General features: G+C 48.4%; 1 protein-coding gene across 1 annotated transcript; it reads left to right on the top strand.

Annotated features, from left to right (window-relative positions):
* Positions 1 to 8933: 8933 nt before the first annotated feature.
* Positions 8934 to 21418, top strand: NDUFC2 (NADH:ubiquinone oxidoreductase subunit C2). The gene is made up of 3 exons (XM_077451367.1): positions 8934 to 9135; positions 13391 to 13534; positions 21243 to 21418. The coding sequence occupies exons 1-3, from the start codon at positions 8997 to 8999 to the stop codon at positions 21290 to 21292; spliced, it is 333 nt and encodes a 110-aa protein (XP_077307493.1). The 5' UTR covers positions 8934 to 8996; the 3' UTR covers positions 21293 to 21418.
* The last annotated feature ends 1003 nt before the right edge of the window (positions 21419 to 22421 follow it).

Below are 22421 nucleotides of genomic sequence, written 5' to 3'. Positions count from 1 at the left end.
TCGGCATTGTGGCAACCAGTTCCGCAAGGGAGTCCTTTACTGCCTTTTTAAGGAGATCCGCCACTTGCAGGCCCTCAGACTCTCTGTCCGCTGCATAGTCTCTAAGGCAATTTCGACAAATCAGTTTGTCCGAAAGTGGGGTGCCTCCGCAGGCCTGACATCTAGTGGGTCTAGGTCTCGGGGAGCGTGAATGACGGCGTTTCTTGGCCGAAGCTTTCCTGCGACCTGTCTCTGCTGTGACTAGAGTCGTCGTCATCTTCATATCGCCTTGAGGTCCTCTTAGACGTCTTCTGGCGTACAGGACTGAAATACAAAAACTTACCTGGACGTAGGTCCTTACCTTGGGAGTAGAGTAGGATCTTGAGCGGGCAGGGAAAGGCTCATGTTAGGCGGCTTAGCAGAGGTAACGGCTAGGAAAGAGTCAGAGGAGAAGCGTCAACTGGTCGTGCCCTAACTTATGAGGAAAAAAAGGGAGTTTACCTGCATAAATAACGACTTTCCCCCCTCTAACTACTGTTGTTTTTTTTTTTTGGGAACCGCAAATGATCAATTCAATTTATTATTTTACAGTTACTTAAATAATTTAACATATAAATTATCCATCTACATTATTTAGTACGATATATATATATATATATATATATATATATATATATATATATATCCATATACACACACATATACATACACATACATAGACACATGCACCTACAAGCATTAAGTCATGTGCCTACCTTTAGAAGAAATGGGTATAGCCTGGAACTCCAGATTGCAGTTCCCCTGACAGCCACAGGCATCCCACTGAGGCTACTAGGGAAATAAATAGGAGGAGGAGGAGAGGAGGCACGCCTGTGCTCCACCCCTGACGCTCTGGACACTTCGCCCTCAGTAAAAATGGCCGCCGGAGCCTCCGAAACCACCGCGCATGCGCCGATCGGTGGAACGAACCGACGAGGCATACGACCCGCCGGCGCATGCGCAGAAGACGGCGGGGAACGCCGGCAGAGGATAAGAAACCCGGCGCTCGCCGCGCGCAGCCCCTAGTAAGCCTAAGAGATGACAGAAGCGAGGGGGAAAGGGAGGGGGGTCTCTAAGAAGTATGGGAGCCAGGGGAACGCGACCAGAGGGCTGGGGAGGAGAAAAAGAGAGAGGGAAAAAGAAAGGAGAGGCAAGAGACGAATTACAAGCCTCAGATAAAGAGAAAAGGAAAGAAAAGGAGGACAGAAGGGAAGGAAAAGACAGAGAGGAGAAAAAAAGAGGGAAAAACAAAAAAAAAAAAGAAGCTGCTACCTCTGCTGCCGTGAGCTGAAGCCTGAACGCCCAAACTGCAGATAAAGCTCTTACTTAGGAGACAAACTGCTTGTCCCAAAAGATCCTACAGAAGGGACTTCCAACCTTATAAGCGCATTTAGCTGCCCAAGAGAAGGAACTGCGTCCGGGAGAGGCTTGAACCCGGACGGAAGCTGCCGAATGCAGAAGGTAAGGACGCCGACCAGGATTCACTGCCATGAGGTATGAGGAAAAAAAGGAGAAAGAGAATGCGGGGGCTGTACTAACCTTTTCTTTTATAATATTCACTAGTCCTGAGGGAGGAGCCAAGGCGGAGCTTGTCACAGGTATGCTGCCATGGAGGCACCAGGAAATAGTTTTTTTGACTGGAGCTACACTTTAAAAATGTACCAGTTGAAAATTACAAACAGATTCAACTTAACACAACAAACCTACACAGTCCCTGTCTTGTTTGCACCGCCTGTATACTGCTGTTCTGAGTATATAGGGCCTGGGGGCCACACGCATTTCCTTTTTTTAATATGGGTACTGGGTTCCCCTTAATATGCGTACAAGACCCAAAGGGGCTGGTAATGGGCAAGGAGGGCTACCCATGCCATTTTTCTCAATGATTTTCAACCATATTGCAGGAACCAGATATAACATTAAAACCGCAAGCAGTTTTAAATGGTGTTATTTCCGTTTAATGTCATTTTGTGCAGGGACTGTTCTAAACACGGGAAACACGTGGCACTTCACAGGCATACTACAGACACCCCCCAGGCACCATATTTAAAGGAATATTTCACTTTTTTTTCACTTTAATCGTCATTAAAAACAGTGCTCCCGCCAAAACGGCCATTTTTAAAAACATTTTAGGCATTGACCCATGTCCCCTGGGGCAGGAGCCAGGTCCCCAAACCCTTTTTAGGACAGTATCTTGCATATTAGCCGTTAAAATTAGCACTTTTAATTTTCGAACGTTCGAGTCCCATAGACTTCAATGGGGTTCTAAAGTTCGTACGAATTTGGGGTCCGTTCGAAAGTTCTGGTGCGAACCGAACCGGGGGGTGTTCGGCTCATCCCTAGTCCCTGGTAATAAGGCGGATGGTCCCTTATTGGTGACAGCTTCCCTTCTACCTCCGACCACAACAGGTTCTCCGGCCGGTGCAACCGTCACTTCTGGTTGGACTGCAAGCCGTAATCCCAACCCTGCGCTGCTTTCTTGCTTCTGGATAGGCCCTCAGACAGCCTAGCAGCCAGATGTGCTCAGGATAGGCCCAATCTCCAGCCTAACAGCCTGGGCAACATGACACACGTCCACCCAGACAGCCGTCCAGGTGGAACAGAACACTGATCACCTGACTTCACCCAAATATATAGGTGCTCCCAGCAGGCCAAGGGATTCAAGAAAACCCCTGTCCATTGGCTGAGATACCCCATATACTCTTAATCTACCTTGGGTTGCCCTTTTCATATCTAGTACTATCAAGTGCCCAGCCACCTATTGGTAGAAGAGAAATCAATAGATCTCTAACAGTCAACCAAAATAACTACTCCTGGCAAGTAAAATTGTGAAGAGCTCCCTGCCTAAACTCCAGGGTGCTACAGTAGAGACAGTGTAAAAATAAAACAATTCAAATAAAATAAATATAAATAATAAAATATAAAAAAAAAATTTAAAGCACCCCCGTCTCCCACCGTACTCACGTGCAAAGGTGAACGCACACGTCGGTGCCGCGCGTATGCATAAACGGCAATCACACCACACATGTGAGGTATCATGTCCACACCACCTGTGTAACGCTAAACTGGTTCCCTGTAAAGTTGTTTAAAGCGTCACTTGTAGAGATTTGTAGGTACTGTCGTTTGTTGCAAATCCACAGGCAAATGTAGTTTTAAAACATGACATGTTAGGTATCTATTTACTCAACATAACATCTTTTATATTTTGCCAAAAAATGGGCATTTTATTGTGCTTGTGTGCACTCAAATTCATTCAAGTGTACTTTTTCTAAAAAATTGGCATTACAAAAAAACGCTGTGCAAATACCATGTGACATGAAAAATGTCAACACCCACCATTTTATTCGCTAGGGGTTCTGAGTAATTTTCTAGCAAAAAAAAATATGATTTTACATGTAGGAGAGAAATGTCATAATTGGAAATTAGTTAAAGAATGTCCAGCTAAAAGAAAAAACTTTTAAGCAATTACATATTTAACATGTGTTTTTATTATTGTGGAGGGGGAGAATGAAGATAATGGGTCATTATGTCTCTGAAGGTTCTCATTTATCCAGACCATGGTATATCTAGTAGTACTCTGCCCTGGTGCCCACCTATACCTTGCCCTCCTGACCCCCAAGTACCCTGCCATGGTGCCCCCTATATCTTGCCTTCCTGACCTCCCATAACTGTGCCCCCCCAATACCTTGCCTTCCTGACCACCCAGTACTGTGCCCTGGTGCCTCCTTATAACTTGCCTTTCTGACCCCCCCCCAGTACTGTGCCTCGGTGCCCCCCTATACCTTAACTTACTGACTCCCCAGTACTGTGCCCTGTTACACCCCTATACATTTTAAAGAATAAAAACCTTGAAAATTAGATTTTTAAAGGCAATTAAACAGAATATATATATATATATATATATATATATATATATATATATATATATATATATATATATATATATATATATATATATATATAAAACTAAAAAATATAGTTTTATTAATACACAAATTGTATAAAATTCTTATGGAAGGTACCACAAGAAAAAAAAATATGTACATATATTACAATAATATTATACAAAAATAGACAGAAGTGGGAAAATCCTACTACAATAAGGAAACCATCCGAACAGATGACAGAAGATGAAAAGTAGTGGAAAAGTCCCTATACCCTGCCCTCCTGAACCCCTAGTACTGTGCCAGGGTTCCTCCCTATACCTTGCCTTTCTGACCCCCCAGTATTGTGCCCTGGTGCTCCCTATACCTTGCATTCCTTACCCCCCAGTACTGTGCCTTGGTGCTCCCCTATAACTTGCCCTCCTGACCCCAAAGTACTGTGCATAGGTTCCTCCCTATACCTTGCCCTCCTGACCCCCAGTACTGTGCCCTGGTTCCTCCCTATACATTTCCCTCCAGACCCCCAGTACTATGCCCTGGTGCACCCCTATACCTTGCCTTTCCGACCCCAGTACTGTGACATGGTGCCTCCCTATACCTTTCCCTCCTGACCCCCAGTGCTGTACCCTGGTGCCCCTCTATACCTTGCCTTCCTGACCCCCCAGTACGGTGACCTGGTGCCTCCCTATATCTTTCCCTCCTGACCCCCAGTACTGTGCCCTGGTGCACCTCTATACCTTGCCTTTCCGACCCCAGTACTGTGACATGGTGCCTCCCTATACCTTTCCCCCCTGACCCCCAGTGCTGTGCCCTTGGTGCCCCTCTATACCTTGCCTTCCTGACCCCCCCAGTACTGTGACCTGGTGCCTCCCTATACCTTTCTCTCCTGACACCCAGTACTGTGCCCTGGTGTCTCCCTATACCTTTTCCTCTGGGACCCCAGTACTGTGCCCTGGTGCCCCCCTATACCTTATCTTCCTGACCCCCCAGTACTGTGACCTGGTGCCTCCCTATACCTTTCCCTCCTGACACCCAGTACTGTATCCTGTGCACCCCTATACCTTGCTTCCTGACCCCCAGTACTGTGCCCTGGTGTCTCCCTATATCTTTCCCTCCGGAACCCCAGTACTGTGCCCTGGTGCACCCCTATGCCTTGTCCTCCTAACCCCCCATTACTGTGCCCTGGTCCCGTCCCCGTCCCCCACCCTCCCGAACAAGACCACCTTGGCTGTGTTTCTCTCCTCATTATGGGAAATCTTCCTATGTATACAGTATTTTAAAAACAAGTTGTTACTTCCAGTATGTAAAACACTGCATACAGTAATTACCAGCACTGTACATATGCCTGCAATAAATGATTAGGTTAACAATATGTTTCTTGTAGATCCAAGCCCATTTATATGAATGCTTCACCAATAATTAAAGCAAGCATATTCTTCGACTACAACGTCTTGCTGGGCACACACCAAAAAAAAATGGTGTCCCTGGAAACTATTTTGAAATGTTGTGCCAGGGGTGACTTGTCTCCTTCATTGGGACCTCTTCTTCATCTGTGGTCCGGGTGATGTTATGTATCCTACTGGTGACCTGCTTGCCCCCTTCCTTTCTCACCTTGGCCCCATGCAGCCATGACCTCTGAAGGACCAGGAGCCAAGGCTAGGTTTACACTTGCAGTGGAGGTGGGAAAAACAGGCGGTTGAGCCATGTTTTATTGCCCCCTCCCCAAACGCGCCCCCTCTTAAACTGCAAAGGCAGCTGGAAAAGGAGGCCACAGCCAAGATCCTTTACTTTGCGAAGTAGCAAAAATTAAAGTGGAACTGAAGGAAATTTTACTTCCACTTTGTATAGAGTATGTGAAAGATATAACCATTGTTGGGTTTTGTTTTTACCATCTAGGTCCCTGTTCCCATCACTTCCTGTCCCATTTCTCTTCACTTCCTGTCCCATTGCTTTTCACTTCCTGTCTCATTTGCCTCCACTACCTGTCCCATTTCTCTTCACTTCCTGTCTTAATTGCCTTCACTTCCTGTCCCACTTGCCTTCACTTCCTGTCTTCGTTTTCCCTTCACTTCCTGTCCCATTTCATAGTTAATCAGGTTGAAAAAAGACACAAGTCCATCTAGTTTAACGATAAAACTAAAAAATAATATCATACAATCCCATATACACAATCCTATACCCACAGTTGATCCAGAGGAAGGCGAAAAACCCCAGCAGAGCATGATCCAATTTGCTACAGCAGGGCAAAAAAATCCTTCCTGATCCCAGAGAGGCAACTGGTAATTTTTTGATCAAATTTACCTATAAATGTTAGTATCCAGTTATATTATGTACAATTAGGAAAGAATCCAGGCCTTTCTTAAAACAATTTACTGAGCTGGCCAGAACCATCTCTGGAGGGAGCCTGTTCCACATTTTCACAGCTCTTACTGTGAAGAAACCTTTCAGAATTTGGAGATGACATCTCTTTTCCTCTAGATGTAAAGAGTGCCCCCTTGTCCTCTGTGTTGATGGTAAGGTGAATAACTCAACACCAAGTTCACTATATGGACCCCTTATATATTTATACATGGTGATCATATCCCCCCTAAATCTCCTCCAAGAGAGAATACATTCAGTTCCTCTAATCTTTCCTCATAGCTGAGCTCCACCATGCCTCTTATCAGTTTGTTTGCCCTTCTCTGCACTTTCTCCAATTCCCCCATATCCTTTTTGAGAACTGGTGCCCAAACTGTATATTCCAGATGAGGTCTTACTAATAAACAGGGGCAAAATGATATCTCTCTCTCTGGAGTCTATACCTCTCTTAATACAGGAAAGGACTTTGCTCGCTTTGGAAACCGCAGCTTGGCATTGCATGCTATTATTGAGCTTATGATCTACCTGTCAGAAACCATGAATCAGACTGAGACAGAAGTACAATTAAATCACACTTGTTTATTAAATAAAAATAAAAAGGTAAATAGAAAAAGCGTAGTCAAGCATAGCCAGAGTCCAGTAACCGCATCGAGTAGTCATCCAGGCCAGAGTGCAATAACCAGTAAGGCCAGGCCAGAAGTCAGGGATCCAAGTAGAGCAACAGCAAGCAGGATAAGGAGCCAGAAGGGATGTCAGCAAGCCAGTCTTTAAACAGAACCGCAGGAGATAGTTTCTTGTGATGTGGCCAAGGCGAAGGCAGAGGTGAAGTGAGCTGGACAGTCAGACGAGTATGATCAGGAACAGCTGCTAACTGTGGAGAGAGATGAGAGCTGGCAATTAGCCAACAGCTGAGCGGCCAGCCCAGAGAAGGAAGGGCTAAGCCAGCCCTGAAACTACCAAAACCCCCAGACCCTTCTCCACTATGGATCCCCCCACTTGTACCCCCCCTAGTATGTATGATGCATATTCTTAGCCCCCAAGTGCATAACTTTACATTTCTCAACATTAAACCTCATCTGCCACATAGTCACCCATTGAGGTCGGCTTGTAAATTTCTTGTCCAATTTCTCTTAATATTCCTTTACTTCCTGTCCCATTTCCCTTAAATTCCTGTCTCATCTCCCTTCGCTTTCTGTCCCATTTCCCCTCACTTCCTGCTCCATCCCACTTCCCTTCCTGTCCCATTTTCCTTCACTTCCTATTCCATTTCCCTTCAATTCCTGACCCATATCCCTTCACTTCCTGTCCCATTTCCCTTCACTTCCCATCTCATAGCCAAAACAGGAAATGAGAAGAATCCCTCCAAGGGAGGAGGCACTGCTCCCCTTGATTCTATACTGCTGTGTGAGCCCAGTGTTATCCATTATCACCCAATTGTGCCAAGTCTTAGGCCGCGTACACACGGGCGGACTGTATGGCCTACTTAGTCCGTCGAAACACATTTCAGCGGACAGTCCGCTCGTGTGTGGGCTTCAGCGGACTTTTTCAGCGTGCAGTCTGGCGTACTAAGTATTTCGGATTTTTCAAAATACTGTCCGTCATACTTTGGTTTCAGCGGACAATCCGCTCGTCAGTAGGCTAGTTCGACGGACTAAGAATGGCGCATGCTCAGAAAGGATTTACACGGCGAAAGGTTGCATTGATGTGTATTGGACGTCCTATTTCTAGTCCCGTCGTACGTGCTGTACACGTCATCGCGCAAGCTTTCGACTGACTGTTTGTGCATCCGTGTGTGGTCAAGTCCGTTCATTCGAAAGTAGGACGGACTGTCCATCGGATTGTATGACGGACTAAGTAGGCCATACAGTCCGCCCGTGTGTACGCGGCTTTACAGTTTGTTTTCCTTCTAAAACAGCCACATCTTGAGTAGAAAATCCTGTCCCCTGCCAGCACGTTGCAGGACTCTTTCTCTGTGTGTGAAAGCGGGGGGCTCTCCAACATGACCCCTGCTGAGTCTGACCAATTGCGCTGCAATCAGCAAAGCCCAGGCTTACCACTGACTCAGTATGAATGGGGGGGTGCTGGACTTCTGTAGAGAGACCGCTGTTTTCCCACTGTTAGCACATGGCTTTCTGTGCGCATGCTGGTGGGGGACGGGCTTCTCCACTCAGGCTGTGGCTGCTTTATATAGAAAACAGCACTGTGAGGGCCCATTGTGAGCACACAGGTGGGTCAGGGGGCCCAACGCTATGAATTGTTTCCAATGGGGTCAGGTCACCCCAACGCAGTGCTGGGATCACCCCGCCCCCTCCCTCCCCAAAATATCCTTTGGGGGATGGGATGTGTTGTTCCCGTGTTTAGTGCCCCCTCAACTGACGCCATGTTGCTGTAGTACACTGGGGGAGGGGGGGGTAGTAGTCAGTGGGTATAGTCAGGGTCCCGGGGGGTCCACAGGCCTAGATCTTGGGGGGAATCCACTCAGTTTCTCAAGGAAGATCCTCTAGATTGACGCATTGAATGTGTACATATGTTAGTGTATGTTGTGTTTACACTGAGGGACCCGGATGTTATAGAATGGCGGACAGTGAGCGGGGAGGGGGACAAAGCCGACTTCAGGACAGTGGGCGGGGCCCGGCGGAACTTTTTTTTTCCTAGTCTATGCTTCCGGGGGAAGGAAAGGACTGTGACTCTCGTCCGTCCTTGATTGGTGTCCCCCGGTGTCCTTGGGAAAGCGGAGCCATGGGTCTGTTACCGGACGAGGCTGGGGTCCTTCCACCCCCCTCCCTATGGAACAGAGGCTCCATCCAGCTCGGCTGCATCGGCTACCTGAGCTCCGTGCTACACAACGCCTACAACCACTACCCGGCCTTCCGAGCGGGTGAGACTACAATCCCCCTCCCTCCACACTGCACTACAACCACTACCCGCCCTTCCGAGCGGGTGAGACTACAATCCCCCTCCCTCCATACTGCACTACAACCACTACCCACCCTTCCGAGCGGGTGAGACTACAACCCCCCTCCCTCCACACTGGACTACAACTCCCCTCCACACTGGACTAAAATCCCCTCCCCCACCACACTGGACTAAAATCCCCTCCCCCACCACACTGGACTACAACCACTACCCTCCCTTCCGAGCAGGTGAGACTACAATTCCCCTCCCTCCACACTGGGCTACAACCCCCCTCCCTCCATACAGCACTATAACCACTACCCGCCCTTCCGAGTGGGTGAGACTACAATCCCCCTTCCCTCCACACTGGACTACAATCCCCCATCCCTCCACACTGGACTACAATCCCCCTTCCCTCCACACTGGACTACAATCCCCCTTCCCTCCACACTGGACTACAATCCCCCTTCCCTCCACACTGGACTACAATCCCCCTTCCCTCCACACTGGACTACAATCCCCCCCTCCCACCACACTGGACTACAACCACTACCCTCCCTTCCGAGCAGGTGAGACTACAATTCCCCTCCCTCCACACTGGGCTACAACCCCCCTCACTCCATACAGCACTATAACCACTACCCGTCCTTCTGAGTGGGTGAGACTACAATCCCCCTCCCTCCTCACTGGACTACAATCTCCTCCCACACTGCACTACAACCATTACCCGGTCTTCCGAACGGGTGAGACTACAATCCCCTCCCTCTGCATACTGGACTACAATCCCCTCCATTCAGTACTACAATGCCCTCCCTCCATACTGGATTACAACCACTACCCGGGCTTCCGCGCGGATGAGACTATAGCCCCCCTCCCTCCATACTGCACTGCAACCACTACCCGGCCTTCCTGAGTGGGTGAGACTACAACCTCCTCACTGGACTACAATCCCCCTCCCTCCATACTGCACTACAACCACTACCCGCCCTTCTGAGCGGGTGAGACTACAACCCCCCTCCCTCCGCACTGGACTACAACCCCCCCTCCCTCCGCACTGGACTACAACCCCCCCTCCCTCCGCACTGGACTACAACCCCCCCTCCCTCCGCACTGGACTACAACCCCCCCTCCCTCCGCACTGGACTACAACCCCCCCTCCCTCCGCACTGGACTACAACCCCCCCTCCCTCCGCACTGGACTACAACCCCCCCTCCCTCCGCACTGGACTACAACCCCCCCTCCCTCCGCACTGGACTACAACCCCCCCTCCCTCCGCACTGGACTACAACCCCCCCTCCCTCCGCACTGGACTACAACCCCCCTCCCTCCCCTTTACACTGGACTACAATCCCCCCTCCTTCCACACTGGACTACAATCCCCCCTCCTTCCACACTGGACTACAATCCCCCCTCCTTCCACACTGGACTACAACCACTACCCTCCCTTCCGAGCAGGTGAGACTACAATTCCCCTCCCTCCTCACTGGACTACAATCCCCTCCCTCCACTACTGCACTACAACCACTACCCGGCCTTCCGAGCGGGTGAGACTACAATCCCCTCCCTCCATACAGCTCTACAACCACTACCCGGCCTTCCAAGCGGGTGAGACTACAGCCTGCCTCCCTTTACACTGAACTACAACCCCCCCTTCATACTGGAGTACAACCTCCCCTCCCATAATATACTGCACACTGCTTCTCCCCTTCCCCATACTGGACTACAATCCCCTCCTCCATAATATACTGAAGAATGCACCCCTCCATGATATACTACACCTCCCCTCCCCCCATAATATGTAAAATCCCCCCAGAGTTGTACACAGGAAGTCAGGATGTTGTAATCCGTCCAGTTTGGACTTCAGGCTGTTCCAATTGGTTGTCACCAGGGGGCGCTCAGATCTGAGATGACGTTGGAGGGGGCAGAAGAGATGAAGAATAAAAAAAAAAAAAAAAATTACTTTTTTTTTTCCCCCCTTAAACTTTCCTCCTAAACTTGGGGTGCGTGTTATACGGCGATAAATACGGTAATTAACTAATAATTATATATAAAATGATTGGTATTGGAATTTCCCTTCAAATGTGGCTGTTGGTGAATGTAACGAGTACAAATTTATCCCAAGTTACGAATGATCTGAAATAACGAATGCAGCATGTAAATGAATGGAACAGAACGCTCTAAAAACAATTTTATTATTTGTTCCATTTGTTTAGATGCAGCATTCGTTATTTCAGGTAATTTGTAACTTGGGATAAATTCGTACTCGTTGCATTCACCAACAGCCACATTTGAAAGGAAATTCCAATACCAATAATTTAATAGTTTCCTGTTCTCTCGCTCTCTTTTATTTGTGTCTAGCGGAGATGTGACCGGAGCCTAAACCCGAGAGAGACGGTTGTGGGTGAAAATCTCAGTAGATCAGCAGTGTTTTAAAATACTCAGCCTAGCCCGTTTGGCACCAACAACCACGCCACGTTCAAAGTCTCTTAAATCTCCTTTATTCCCCATTCTGATGCTCAGTTTGGACTTCAGCAAGTCGTCTTCACTACATCTAGATATCGAAATGCATGGAGTTGCTGCCATGTGATTGGCTGATTAGCAGTTTTTGTTACCAAACAATTGAACAGGTGTACCTAATAAAGTGGTCTTTCTATCATCTCTCGCTCTCTCCAATCCCCCACTCCTTGTTCCCCCTGGACTGGAATGGTTATTTCATATAATTATTGTATGAGCATCGGTTACCAACTCCAGGGCCACGGCCTCCTTAGTTCTGGAGGGCCCCCCCCCCCCAAGCTAGCTGCAGATCCCCTAAGGCTCGGTTCACATAGGGGCGACTTGTCCAGGCGACTTCGCCGCATGACAAGTCATACTCCGTTCTGTACTACGGAACCGTTCTAATAGGAGCGACTCAAGTCGCTCCGACTTAGAAAAAAGGTTCCTGTACTACTTTTGCGGCGACTTGCATTGACGTCTATACAGAAGTCGTTTTGCAAGTCACCGCTGAGGTCGCGGCGCTGCAAGTCGTGCCGCCTACTGTGTGAACCGAGCCTAACATGCCACAGTGCCTCTCCAGCCTCTGTAGTGGCCTGCGGTCCCCTTGGCCCCACACAGTTCTGCCCAGCAGCGCCCCCCCTAGCTCATAAGTTTACATACCCTGGCAGAATTTATGATTTCTTGGCCATTTTTCTGAGAATATGAATGATAACACAAAAAACGTTTCTTTCACTCGTGGTTAGTGTTTGGCTGAAGCCCTTTATTATCAATCAACTGTGTTTTACTCTTTTTAAAGCGGAGGTCCACCCTAAAGTGGACCTTCCGCTCATTGGAATCCTCCCCCCCTCTGGCGCCACAATTGGCACCTTTCAGGGGGGAGGGGGGGTGCAGGTACCTGTACAGTACAGGTATCTGCACCCACTTCCGGCATAGCTATCTGCGGAAAGGGGCGTAGATTCTGCAGAATCTACGCCCCTTTCCGAAAGTCCCCCGCTGCCTGCTGGGAAACACACGGATCCCAGAGGCAGCGGGGTCCATCCTTATTGCGCAGCGCGACTTGCGCATGCGCAGTAGGGAACCTGGGAAATGAAGCCGAAATGCTCCACTTCCTGATTCCCATACCCAAGATGGCGGCAGCAGCACCCGAGAGACGATCGAGAGAACGGCTTCGGGTGCCGACATCGCGGGCGCGCTGGGCGGGTAAGTGTCCTTTATTTTAAAAGTCAGCAGCTGCAGTATTTGTAGCTGCTGGCTTTTAAAAAAAAAAAAAACGGCGGACTCCCGCTTTAAATCATAATCAAAACAGAAAATACCCAAATGACTCAGATGAAAAGTTTATAGAAGACAGCCCAAGAATTTACAGGAACTGGGGGCTTTTTTGCCAAGTGGAATGGGCAGCTTCACCATCTGAGAAGATAAAGAGCCTCATCCACAAATACCACAAAAGACGTTAAGATGTCATTGATGTTAAAGGGGGGCAATACACGGTATTAAGAAATGGGGTATGTAAACTTGTGATCAGGGTCATTTGGGTAGTTTCTGTGGTCATTATGATTTAAAAAGAGTAAACACGATTGATAATAAATGGCTTCAGCCAAACACTAACCATGAGTGAAAGAAAAGTTTTGGTGTTATTCATATTCTCTAAGAAATCATCAATTCTGCCAGGGTATGTAAACTTATGAGCACAACTGTATCGCCCATGTGTTCCATGATGTACTGAATGTCCTCGCTCTCGTTCCAGGTGTGCACAGGCACATACTCGTCACCACTGTTGGCATTTTCCTCGGGTATCACTTGACCAAATATGAGAACTACAAGAACGCCAAGAAGGACCGGGAGTTGTTTGACTACATGAAGAAGCACCCGGAGCTCTTCACCCATAAAGGTGTGTGCGCTTTGGATTACACTATAGCCAAAAGACGGCTACAGCACCGGCTTAATTTGCCGAGAGGGCATACATAGACGTCCTCCATTGATCGTGCCGCCAGCGCGACCCATGCGGCATGCAGGCACCACGCTCTGTGATCACCGAGTCCTTAGGACTAAGCTGATCACGGGATAAAGGGCCAATTGCAGCGGCCCTTTACCACGTGATCAGCTGTGTCCAATGACAGCTGATCACGGAATTAAACACAAGGCGGTTATCAGCATTCTGTTCCTCTCGCTGACAGCGTGAAGAGAAGAGCGCCGATAACCGGCTTCTGTAAAAGGGACATTTACAGTACACTGATAATCAGTACAGTGCCCACCAGTGCCACCTATTGGTGCAGCCTCATCAGCACCACCTATCAATGCCCTTCAGTGAAGGAGAAAAATTACCGGTTTGTAAAAATTTTAACAAACTTTTTTTTTTTTTCCCATTTGTTTAAAAAAATTAAAATAAAAACCCCAGCAGTGATTAAATGCCACTAAAAGAAATTCCTATTTGTGTTTGTTCATTGACTGACACAGCTCCAGTAATCTTGACCGTAGGATTATTACGCCACCTTCAGGAGAGGACTAGGCAGAACATTTAATACATGTAAAAAACAGAACTTTACAGTTCCGCCCAGGGGGCGGTCCCTCTGGTAATAACCCCTCAGCCTGCTTTCTGCAGCTCAATTTATTTTCTGCCTAGTGAAGGAGAAGGACCTAGGCTCCCTGCTGGAATCATCGGTCCTGGGAATTTTTTTTTTCTGGATTTTGCCTTTTGCTCAAGATTTTAAGATCCTGTGATCTGCTATCAACAGCCGGCTTGGTGACAGGCTGGATATTATAGATCCTTGCAGTCTCCACAGCCTTGCTATCAAGCGTGTACAGACCCTAGCTACGCGCTGGGTCGGCCACGACATGCCCCTCAGTCTCCAGGGGCGGCCGGTGAGCGCAGCGCTCCGGGGCACACCCATGACCGGACTACCGATGTCTTTGTCACAGTGTGCCATGGCCAGCAGCCACCCTGTACTGCTCGGGTGTGGGTCTGTGATGGGATGTCCCCAGCTCATCCGGATGGTAAGTACAGCTATCCCTGGGAGGTTGATTAGGGGGTCCCTCTCTTCTCTCCTCTCCTTGTCCCTATTTCTCCCCCCCCCCTTCCGTGGGGGATGCTGCATGACTGGGCTACTGAGAGGTATGTGTACCTGGGCCAGGGCTCCTCCGGGGGGCTCTCATTCTGGATTGGGGGCTCCGCTGGCTGTCTGTTTCCCTGGGCTGTCTGTGGTCTCTCTGCTGGTGTCTGTGAGCTCTGCATGTGCTGCCACCATTATCTCTGTTCATTCACTGTGTACAGTTACTTGTCGGCCATTTTCTGTGAGTCTCTGTGGAAAGCATGGTCGGCGGCCATTTTCCCTGTGATTGTCCTCTATACAGGGTGCCCGGCAGCCATTTTGTTGTAGCCTCCGTGGTTTTTCTCTTCAGCGATGGTCCCTGTATTTCAGAACAGCGTGGGGTTTTTTGTTTTTTTTGCTCTGGACACAGGCACCTGTAACAGCATGGCGCACACAGTCAGGGGTGGTGAGTCCTGCGGTGGGGACCCCTCAGTCTGAAGCAGCTAGGAGGGTGGGATGAGCACCTGTCCTAAGTCCCCAAGGGTGGCAGACAGGGAGGGTCAGCATGGCTTCAGAAACTGGTATTTCTTCCCCAGAACTCCTTGCAATTGCAACCAGCTCATCTGCAAACAGTACAGTGCCTTTGGATGCTTTGTCGGCGGTCCTTGAGACCAGGACCGATCGGACAGTGAGGATGATTCCCCGTCCGGGTCCGCACAAGACAAAGCGCTTGTTGGAACACTTATCACAGCTGTGCGTGATACCCTGAAAATTCAGGCTACAGCAGGATCCTCTGCTGAAGTAGCAGTCCCTTTTGGGTCCCGTAAGCCAGCTCATACACCTATGGTGTTTCCGTATCTGACTTATTTCGATAAGTTCATATATAAGGAATGGGGAAGACCGGAACGGGCCTATTCAGTCCCAAAAAGAATGGTGGTGTGTTACCCCTTTGAGGAGAGCCTTCTTAAAAAATGGTCGTGGACTCCCCAGTATCCAGGTTAAACAAAGTAACCACAATCCCGGTAGAAGGGGAGGCAGTGGCCCATTCCTTGTTCACGGTAGTGGGGTCAGCGATATGACAAGTTCTGGCCACAGCATTAGTGTCGCAGACGCTTACTGAATGGGCAAAACTATTGCACCGTGAGTTGGAGAAGCAGCAGGCCTCTCCTGTCTGCGTGGAACTGAAAGACCAGTGTGTGCACGGCCTTAAGTACGTCTGACGAGGCCCTGGATACGCTTCTCTTGCTCTCCAGAGCTTCAGTGTCAGCAGTGGTGCTGCGGCGCCTGATTTGGATGACATGCTGGTCTGCAGACCAGGCATCTAAAAAAGCCTTGACGGATCTACCCTTCCCTGGTGAGCGGCTATTTGGAGCCTCGGATGACATTATTAAGAATGTCACAGGTGAGAAGAGCACCTTGCTCCCACAGTCCAGGAAGAGTAAGGAGCCACGCCGCAGGCAAGGGCACTCATTTTATGCTCGAGGCTTTTTCGTCCGCCCGGGACTTCAGAAAAACGTTCCCAGTCCGACAGGGTGACTACTGAGTGACAGAAGGCAAGCCAGTGAGCAGAAAATGCTTCCGCATGAAGGTTTGCCCACGCCCGGCACTCAAGTGTGGGGTCGCCTTTGGGCGTTTGCAGCCCAGTGGGCCTCTCAGCTGCTCGACCAATGGGTCTGCAAAGTGATTTCATCGGGCTGCAAGATATAGTTCCTCTCTTGGCCACCAAACAGATTCTTCCTCTCCAGCATACCCTTACTCCCGGCTCGCTGGGAGGCCCTGTACGGGGCAGCAAGGGACCTGCTAAGCCGCGTGGTGATAGTGCCTGTTCCGGAAACGTTTCAGGGTTTCTAGTCCAGTCAGTTTGTAGTCCCCAAAAAGGAAGGGGGTACGTCCAATCTTGGACCTGAAAGCCCTCAATTGCTTTGTGAAAGTACAGAGGTTCAGAATGGAATCAGTTCGCTCAGTAGTCGCTGCACTCCATCAAGGGGACTCCCTGACGTCCTTGGACATCCAGGATGCGTACCTGCACATGCCCATATGCCTTCGGCATCAGAGGTTTCTGCGATTTTCAGTAGGGGAAGCCCACTTCCAGTTTGTGGCTCTCCCCTTTGGCTTGGCTTCAGCACCGTAAGTCTTTACCCAAGGTATTGGCTCCAATTTTGGCGTTGTTGCAACAACGTGGGATCGCAATCGTTGGGTTAACTAGCCAATCTCCTGAGAGCAGCTTCTGCCTCAGAATTAAAGGAGGATGTGGTGATCACCATGCAAACCCTGCAGGAATTTGGGTGGGTGTTGAACCTCAAAAAGTCGGTACTTGTGCCGACTCGGCACCTGTAGTACCTAGGCTTACTGCTGGACTCCGTGGAAGCAAGAGTTTTTCTCCCTTCAGACAAAATGCAGACTCTCAGAGCTGCGGTGAAGCTGTTGATGAACCGCAGGTGGTCGTTGCTGCGCTTCTGCATGTGAGTCCTGGGGCTCATGGTGGCCTCCTTCGAGGCGGTACTGTACGCCCAATTTCGCACCAGAGTCTTGCAGAAGGAGATATTGACAAAATGGGACAAATCTCCTTTATCCCATTTAGATTCGGGTGAGCCAGTTGATCAGGGATTCCCTTCTCTGGTGGCTGAGATCTCTGGAACTTCGGTCCGGGAAGTTGTTCCTACCTCTGCATTGGACAGTGATCACAACGGATGCCAGCCTGACTGGCTGGGGTGGAGTAATGGGAGTTCAGTCGACCCAGGGCCTCTGGCCGTGGGAGGAATACAAGTTGCCGATCAATGTGCTGGAGCTCCAAGCGATCAGGCTATGCCCCTCCACATGGTCGTCCAATCAGGATCCAGTCAGACAACACCATGGCGTTGGCATATGCCAACCACAGATTAGGAACAAGAAGCTCGGCTGCAGCACGGGAGGTCACTCGCATCCTTTGGTTGGCAGAGCGGCATGTACCGGCCCTGTCGGCCATATACATCTCGGGAGTAGAAAACTGGCAGGCAGACAGATGCTGGACCCAGAAGAGTGGTCGTTTCATCCGGAGGTGTTCAGGCTTCTGTGCCTGTGGTGGGGCACACCTGATGTAGATCTCCTGGCCTCTTGGCTCAATTGAAAGGTGCAGAGGTTCTTATCCAGGACAAGAGATCCTTGGGCAGACTCGTCCGATGAGCTGGTGGCTCTATGGGATCAGTACTGACTGATCTACTCCTTTCCTCCATTTAAAACTGTCACCATGTCTGCTCCGCAGAGTGGAGGCCAAGGGGATCCCAGTGATACTGATTTCTCCAGATTGGCCTCGGCGTCCTTGGTACACCGACTTGGTATGCCTGGTGGGGGACGCTCCCTGGCGGGTTACCGATGAGAGAAGACCCTCTGTCTCAAGGTCAGATTTCTCCATCCTGCTTTACCGTCGCTGGCTTTAACAGCATGGCTGTTGAAAGCCAGGTGCTAAGGAACCGAGGCCTATCGGACTCGGTAATCTCCACTATGCTGAAGGCATGAAAATCTTCTCGGAAGATATACCATCGTATGTGGAAGGCTTATATCTCCATGTGTGAGGAGCTGGGGTAGCGTCCGTGCACCTATTCAGTTTCCAGGATCCTGCTGTTCCTACAGCGAGTAGACTAGAAACTGGCTTTAAGCACCATCAAGGGACAGAGATCAGCCTTGGCGATTTTTTTTTTTTCCAACGACCCCTGGCATCTCACTCTCTCTAGTGAGCACTTTTTTTTTTTTTACGAGGGATCCGGCTTTTAGTCCATCCGGTGCGTCCACCCTTGCCTCTGTTGGATCTGAACCTGGTGCTATCGGCGCTTCAGAAACCGCCGTTTTGAGAACATCAGGGAGATTCTCTTGTTGACTTTCTCAGAAAGTGGTCTTTACATCGGCCAGGAGAGTTTTGGATTTGGCTATCCACAAGGATAAGGTGGTGTTGCGTCCGCAACCTTCTTTTTCTGCCGAAGGTGGTTTCGGCTTTTCACCTCAATTTTTTTTTCACCTCAAACATTGTGTTTTACCATCTCTGTGTCCTAAACCGACACTTCCTAAGGAGGTGGCCCTTCATTTCCTGGACGTGGTCCGGGGTTTAAGGGTTTATCTGTCTGCCACGGCTCCCTTCCAGAAGTCAGACTCTCTGTTAGTTTTCAGTAGCTGGTACGAAAAAAGGGATGGCGGTCTCGTCCATCATTTTCAGGTGGATCAGACAGATCATGGTCCAGGCTTACGCCTTGAAGAGGCAGGTGCCCCCCCCCGCTTTCCTGTCACGGCCCATTCCACCAGGGCAATTGGGACCTCCTTGGGCCTTCTGACATCAAGCATCAGTCGCTCAAGTGTGTAAGGCAGCGACTTGGTTGTCCGTTCACACCTTTGCAATGTTCTACAAAGTGGATGTAGGCGCATCTTCTGATGCCTGCTTTGGCAGCAAAGTTTTGCAGGCGGCCGTGTAATGTTGCAATTTTACACTCTTCTGTTAAGAGAAAAATTTGCCTTTTTTTTAATTTAATGCACTCTGATGCATAGGTTGACCACAAGTACTGCTGCAGTTGGTTCAGATGGTGACTGCCCTGTTGGGGAACCCCTAATGGTTGTGGGTGAAGTTATGTGCTGTTCCCACCCCTCGTTATGACACTGCTTGGGGATGACCCTACAGTCAAGATTACTGGAGCTGTGTCAGTCAATGAACGAAAAACGATAGGATTTTTGTACTCGCCATAAAATCCCTTTCTCTGAAGTTAATTGACTGACACAGTACCCTCCCCTCCTATTAGTTTACGTTATACTGCTTGTTGATGTACTGAGCTGCAAGAAGCAGGCTGAGGGGTTATTACCAGAGGGACCTCCCCTTTGGCGGAACTGTAAGGTTCTGTTTTTTACATTTATTACAATCTGCCTAGTCCTCTCCTGAAGGTGGCGTAATAACCCTATGGTCAAGATTACTGGAGCTGTGTCTGTTAATGAACTTTAGAGAAAAGGATTTTCCGGTGAGTACAAAAATCCTAATTTTATTTTTATTTTTTTGTATGAGTACAGTGTTGCATGTGTCATTCAAAAACCCCCTTCCTGACCAAAGCATTTTTTTTTGCGATTCAGCACTACATCGCTTTAACTCACAATTCATTCTCTCCCTCTCCCTCTCCCCCTCCCCCGGAGCTTTCTTTTGGTGGTATTTGATCACCTTGGCGGGTTTTATTTTTTGCGCTATAAACAAAAAAAGTGCCAGTTTTGAAATAATATCCCCCAAAAATAAGAAAACAAATTTATTCCTCAGTTTAGGCCGATATGTATTCATGTTTTTTGGTTAAAAAAAATAAATAAAAAAAATTGCAATAAGTGTATATTGACTGGTTTGCACAAAAGTTATAGCGTCTACAAAATAGGGGATAGATATGACATGACATTTTTTATTTTTAACTAGTAATGGCGGTGATTAGCGATTTTACTTTTACTTTTTTTTTATATAGAATCGGGATTGCGACATATCGGACGCTTTTGACAGTATTGGGACCATTGTCATTTATACAGCAATCAGAGCTACAAATAGCCACTGATTACTGTATAAATTACACTGGCAGGGAAAGGGTTCAACACTAGGGGAGGTGAAGGCTATAAGTGTGTCCTGGGGAGTGATTCTAACTGTGGGGGGGGGGGGGGGGGTGGATCACTGCTCCCGATCACTGGGAGCAATAGATCCCTGTCATGTTGCTAGGCAGAACAGGAAAATACCTTGTTTATATAGGCCTCTCCTCGCTGAAATCGCAAGCTGCCGGCAAACATTGAGTTTGCGGGACCCGTGGGCGCGTGCGCACCAGCCCATTAGGCGGCAAATTCAAAGGGACGCACAGGTACATACATTTGCCTGCCTGTGCCATTCTGCTAAGGTATATGTGTGTGCGCAGTGGTCGGCAAGTGGTTAAAGTCTAGTTTTACCTTTTTTATTTTTAACTAAAAAAAAAAAAAAAAACATACCTCTTCTGAAAGGAATGTAAACATCCCTTGTGACAGTAATAGTTGGTGACAGGTCCTCTTTAGGGAGGGATGGGGGGTCTAAAAGACCCCAAATCCCTCCTTTTGCACTTCAAAGTATACAGATCACTAAAAACCGTGTATCTGAATACTGTATATTTTATTTATTTATTTATTTTTTAAATCCGACGCCATTGGCAGCCGAGTAAACAGGAAGCGACGCTGTGATGTCGCTTCCGTGTTTACATTAAGGAGACTGGAATAAAGCTGTTTCTGGCTTTCTTCCACTCGGTCACTAGCCGCCGGACGAGCCGGATCGTCTATCTGCTCTCCTGTGCCACCAGGAAGAGTGGCGAAAGGGGGCATCCACTCCTGCTCCTCTGGGATAACAACCGAGACATCGGTTGTTATCCTCGGAAAGGCGATCACCCGCTCTAAATAACAGTACCGGGATGATGCCTGCAGCTGTGGGCATCATCCCGGTATAACCCCCGAGAGCCAAGTACGCACATCTGTGTACGCTCAGCAGGAATGGGTTAAATCAGTAGTTTTCATCTTTTTAAATTGTACACTGTTTTCTGATACTTCTCTTTTTTTTTTCTTCTCTCTTTATAGAACCTCGAAGAATAGGCGAGATCATGGAGGCCTTCCAGCCCGTGCGCTGATACAGCGCCTCCTACTGGGACGTCCAGACAAATATATTGTTTTCTGTCGTAAAACCCCCGACTGTCCTCAGAGATTTAGCGACACCCATTCTGTAACCCTGTACAATAAAATATTATTTGACTTCTTTTCTTGTGTGTGCGCATTTTTTATTTATTTCTTTTTCAGTTTTTCGTCTTGTTTCCAGCGGAGACTGTTCAGTTCACACTTGGGATTTGAACAATCATTTTGCTGCTTGATTGCAATATCAGAAATGAAAGCGGAGCTCCAGGCACACGAATACAGAGAGGAAATGCATATCCGAGATCTGTTTTGTCACATGACTTCTGTCCATCCAGTCATTTGAGGCCAAGGAGCCAGTAAGGTGAGCCGCAATGCATAGAGAAAGCTGATGGAGAAGTAAAGGAGAAAAGATGAGCTCATCAGTGTGCTGCTTCTAATTTTTAAGGAGGAACTTCAGACCCCCCTTACTGTTGTCCCCATCCCTTTACTGCAGCCGCCATCTTTAATGGTCTGGTGCATGTCAGAGGTGCTGAACTCGTCCTTCAGGACCTGGTGGAGCCGTGAAGCAGATCTGCACATATGTGGGTATTTGAATGCAATATGAATGGGAAGGTACAGCAAAACGTGTTTTGTCTGATTATGCGTGGATTCTTTGGCACATGTAGACCAAACGCACAGTCCTGTACCTTACTAATCGCATCGTCCTTGCACCCATACATGCGCAGTTGTGCCAAAGTTGCTGCCAGGTACAGAAGGTCGGGCAGAACCCTTCAGCACATTTGCGCGTGCGTGGATTGGGCGCAACATAATTCTCATGAGAAAGAAGGCAGTGTTGCCCTGTAGCACAAAAAAAATTGTCAAAAGTATTGGGACGTCTGCCTTTACATGCACATTCACTTTAATGCCATCCCAGTCTAGGGCTTGATTCACACTAATGTGGTTTTTGATGCATTTTGCAGAAATGCAAGAAATTTGTTTAACATGGGTTCTATGGAACATGTTCACATCAATGCATTTTAGTGCCTCTGCGTTTTTGGAAATGGTCGGACTTTTTTTTTTTTTCCCCCCCTGCAAAATGCAGCGTTTTGCATGTAATAGAATTCAATGGACCCGCAGCCAAAAAGCAAG

The sequence above is a fragment of the Lithobates pipiens genome, unplaced genomic scaffold (assembly GCF_037356315.1).
Source record: "Lithobates pipiens isolate NorthernLeopardFrog02 unplaced genomic scaffold, aLitPip1_a1.2 Scaffold_23, whole genome shotgun sequence".
Lineage (NCBI taxonomy): Eukaryota > Metazoa > Chordata > Amphibia > Anura > Ranidae > Lithobates > Lithobates pipiens.
The sequence above is the reverse complement of the archived record's forward strand: the minus strand, read 5'-3'. Positions and strand labels throughout refer to the sequence as shown.

What these genes read in the sequence shown, in the direction of transcription:
- NDUFC2 (XM_077451367.1), top strand. Translation starts at nt 8,997, where the DNA reads ATGGGTCTGTTACCGGACGAGGCTGGGGTCCTTCCACCCCCCTCCCTA. An exon ending in CTACCCGGCCTTCCGAGCGG is followed by an intron (nt 9,136 to 13,390) that starts GTGAGACTACAA and finishes CTCTCGTTCCAG; the next exon opens with GTGTGCACAGGCACATACTC. An exon ending in GGAGCTCTTCACCCATAAAG is followed by an intron (nt 13,535 to 21,242) that starts GTGTGTGCGCTT and finishes CTCTCTTTATAG; the next exon opens with AACCTCGAAGAATAGGCGAG.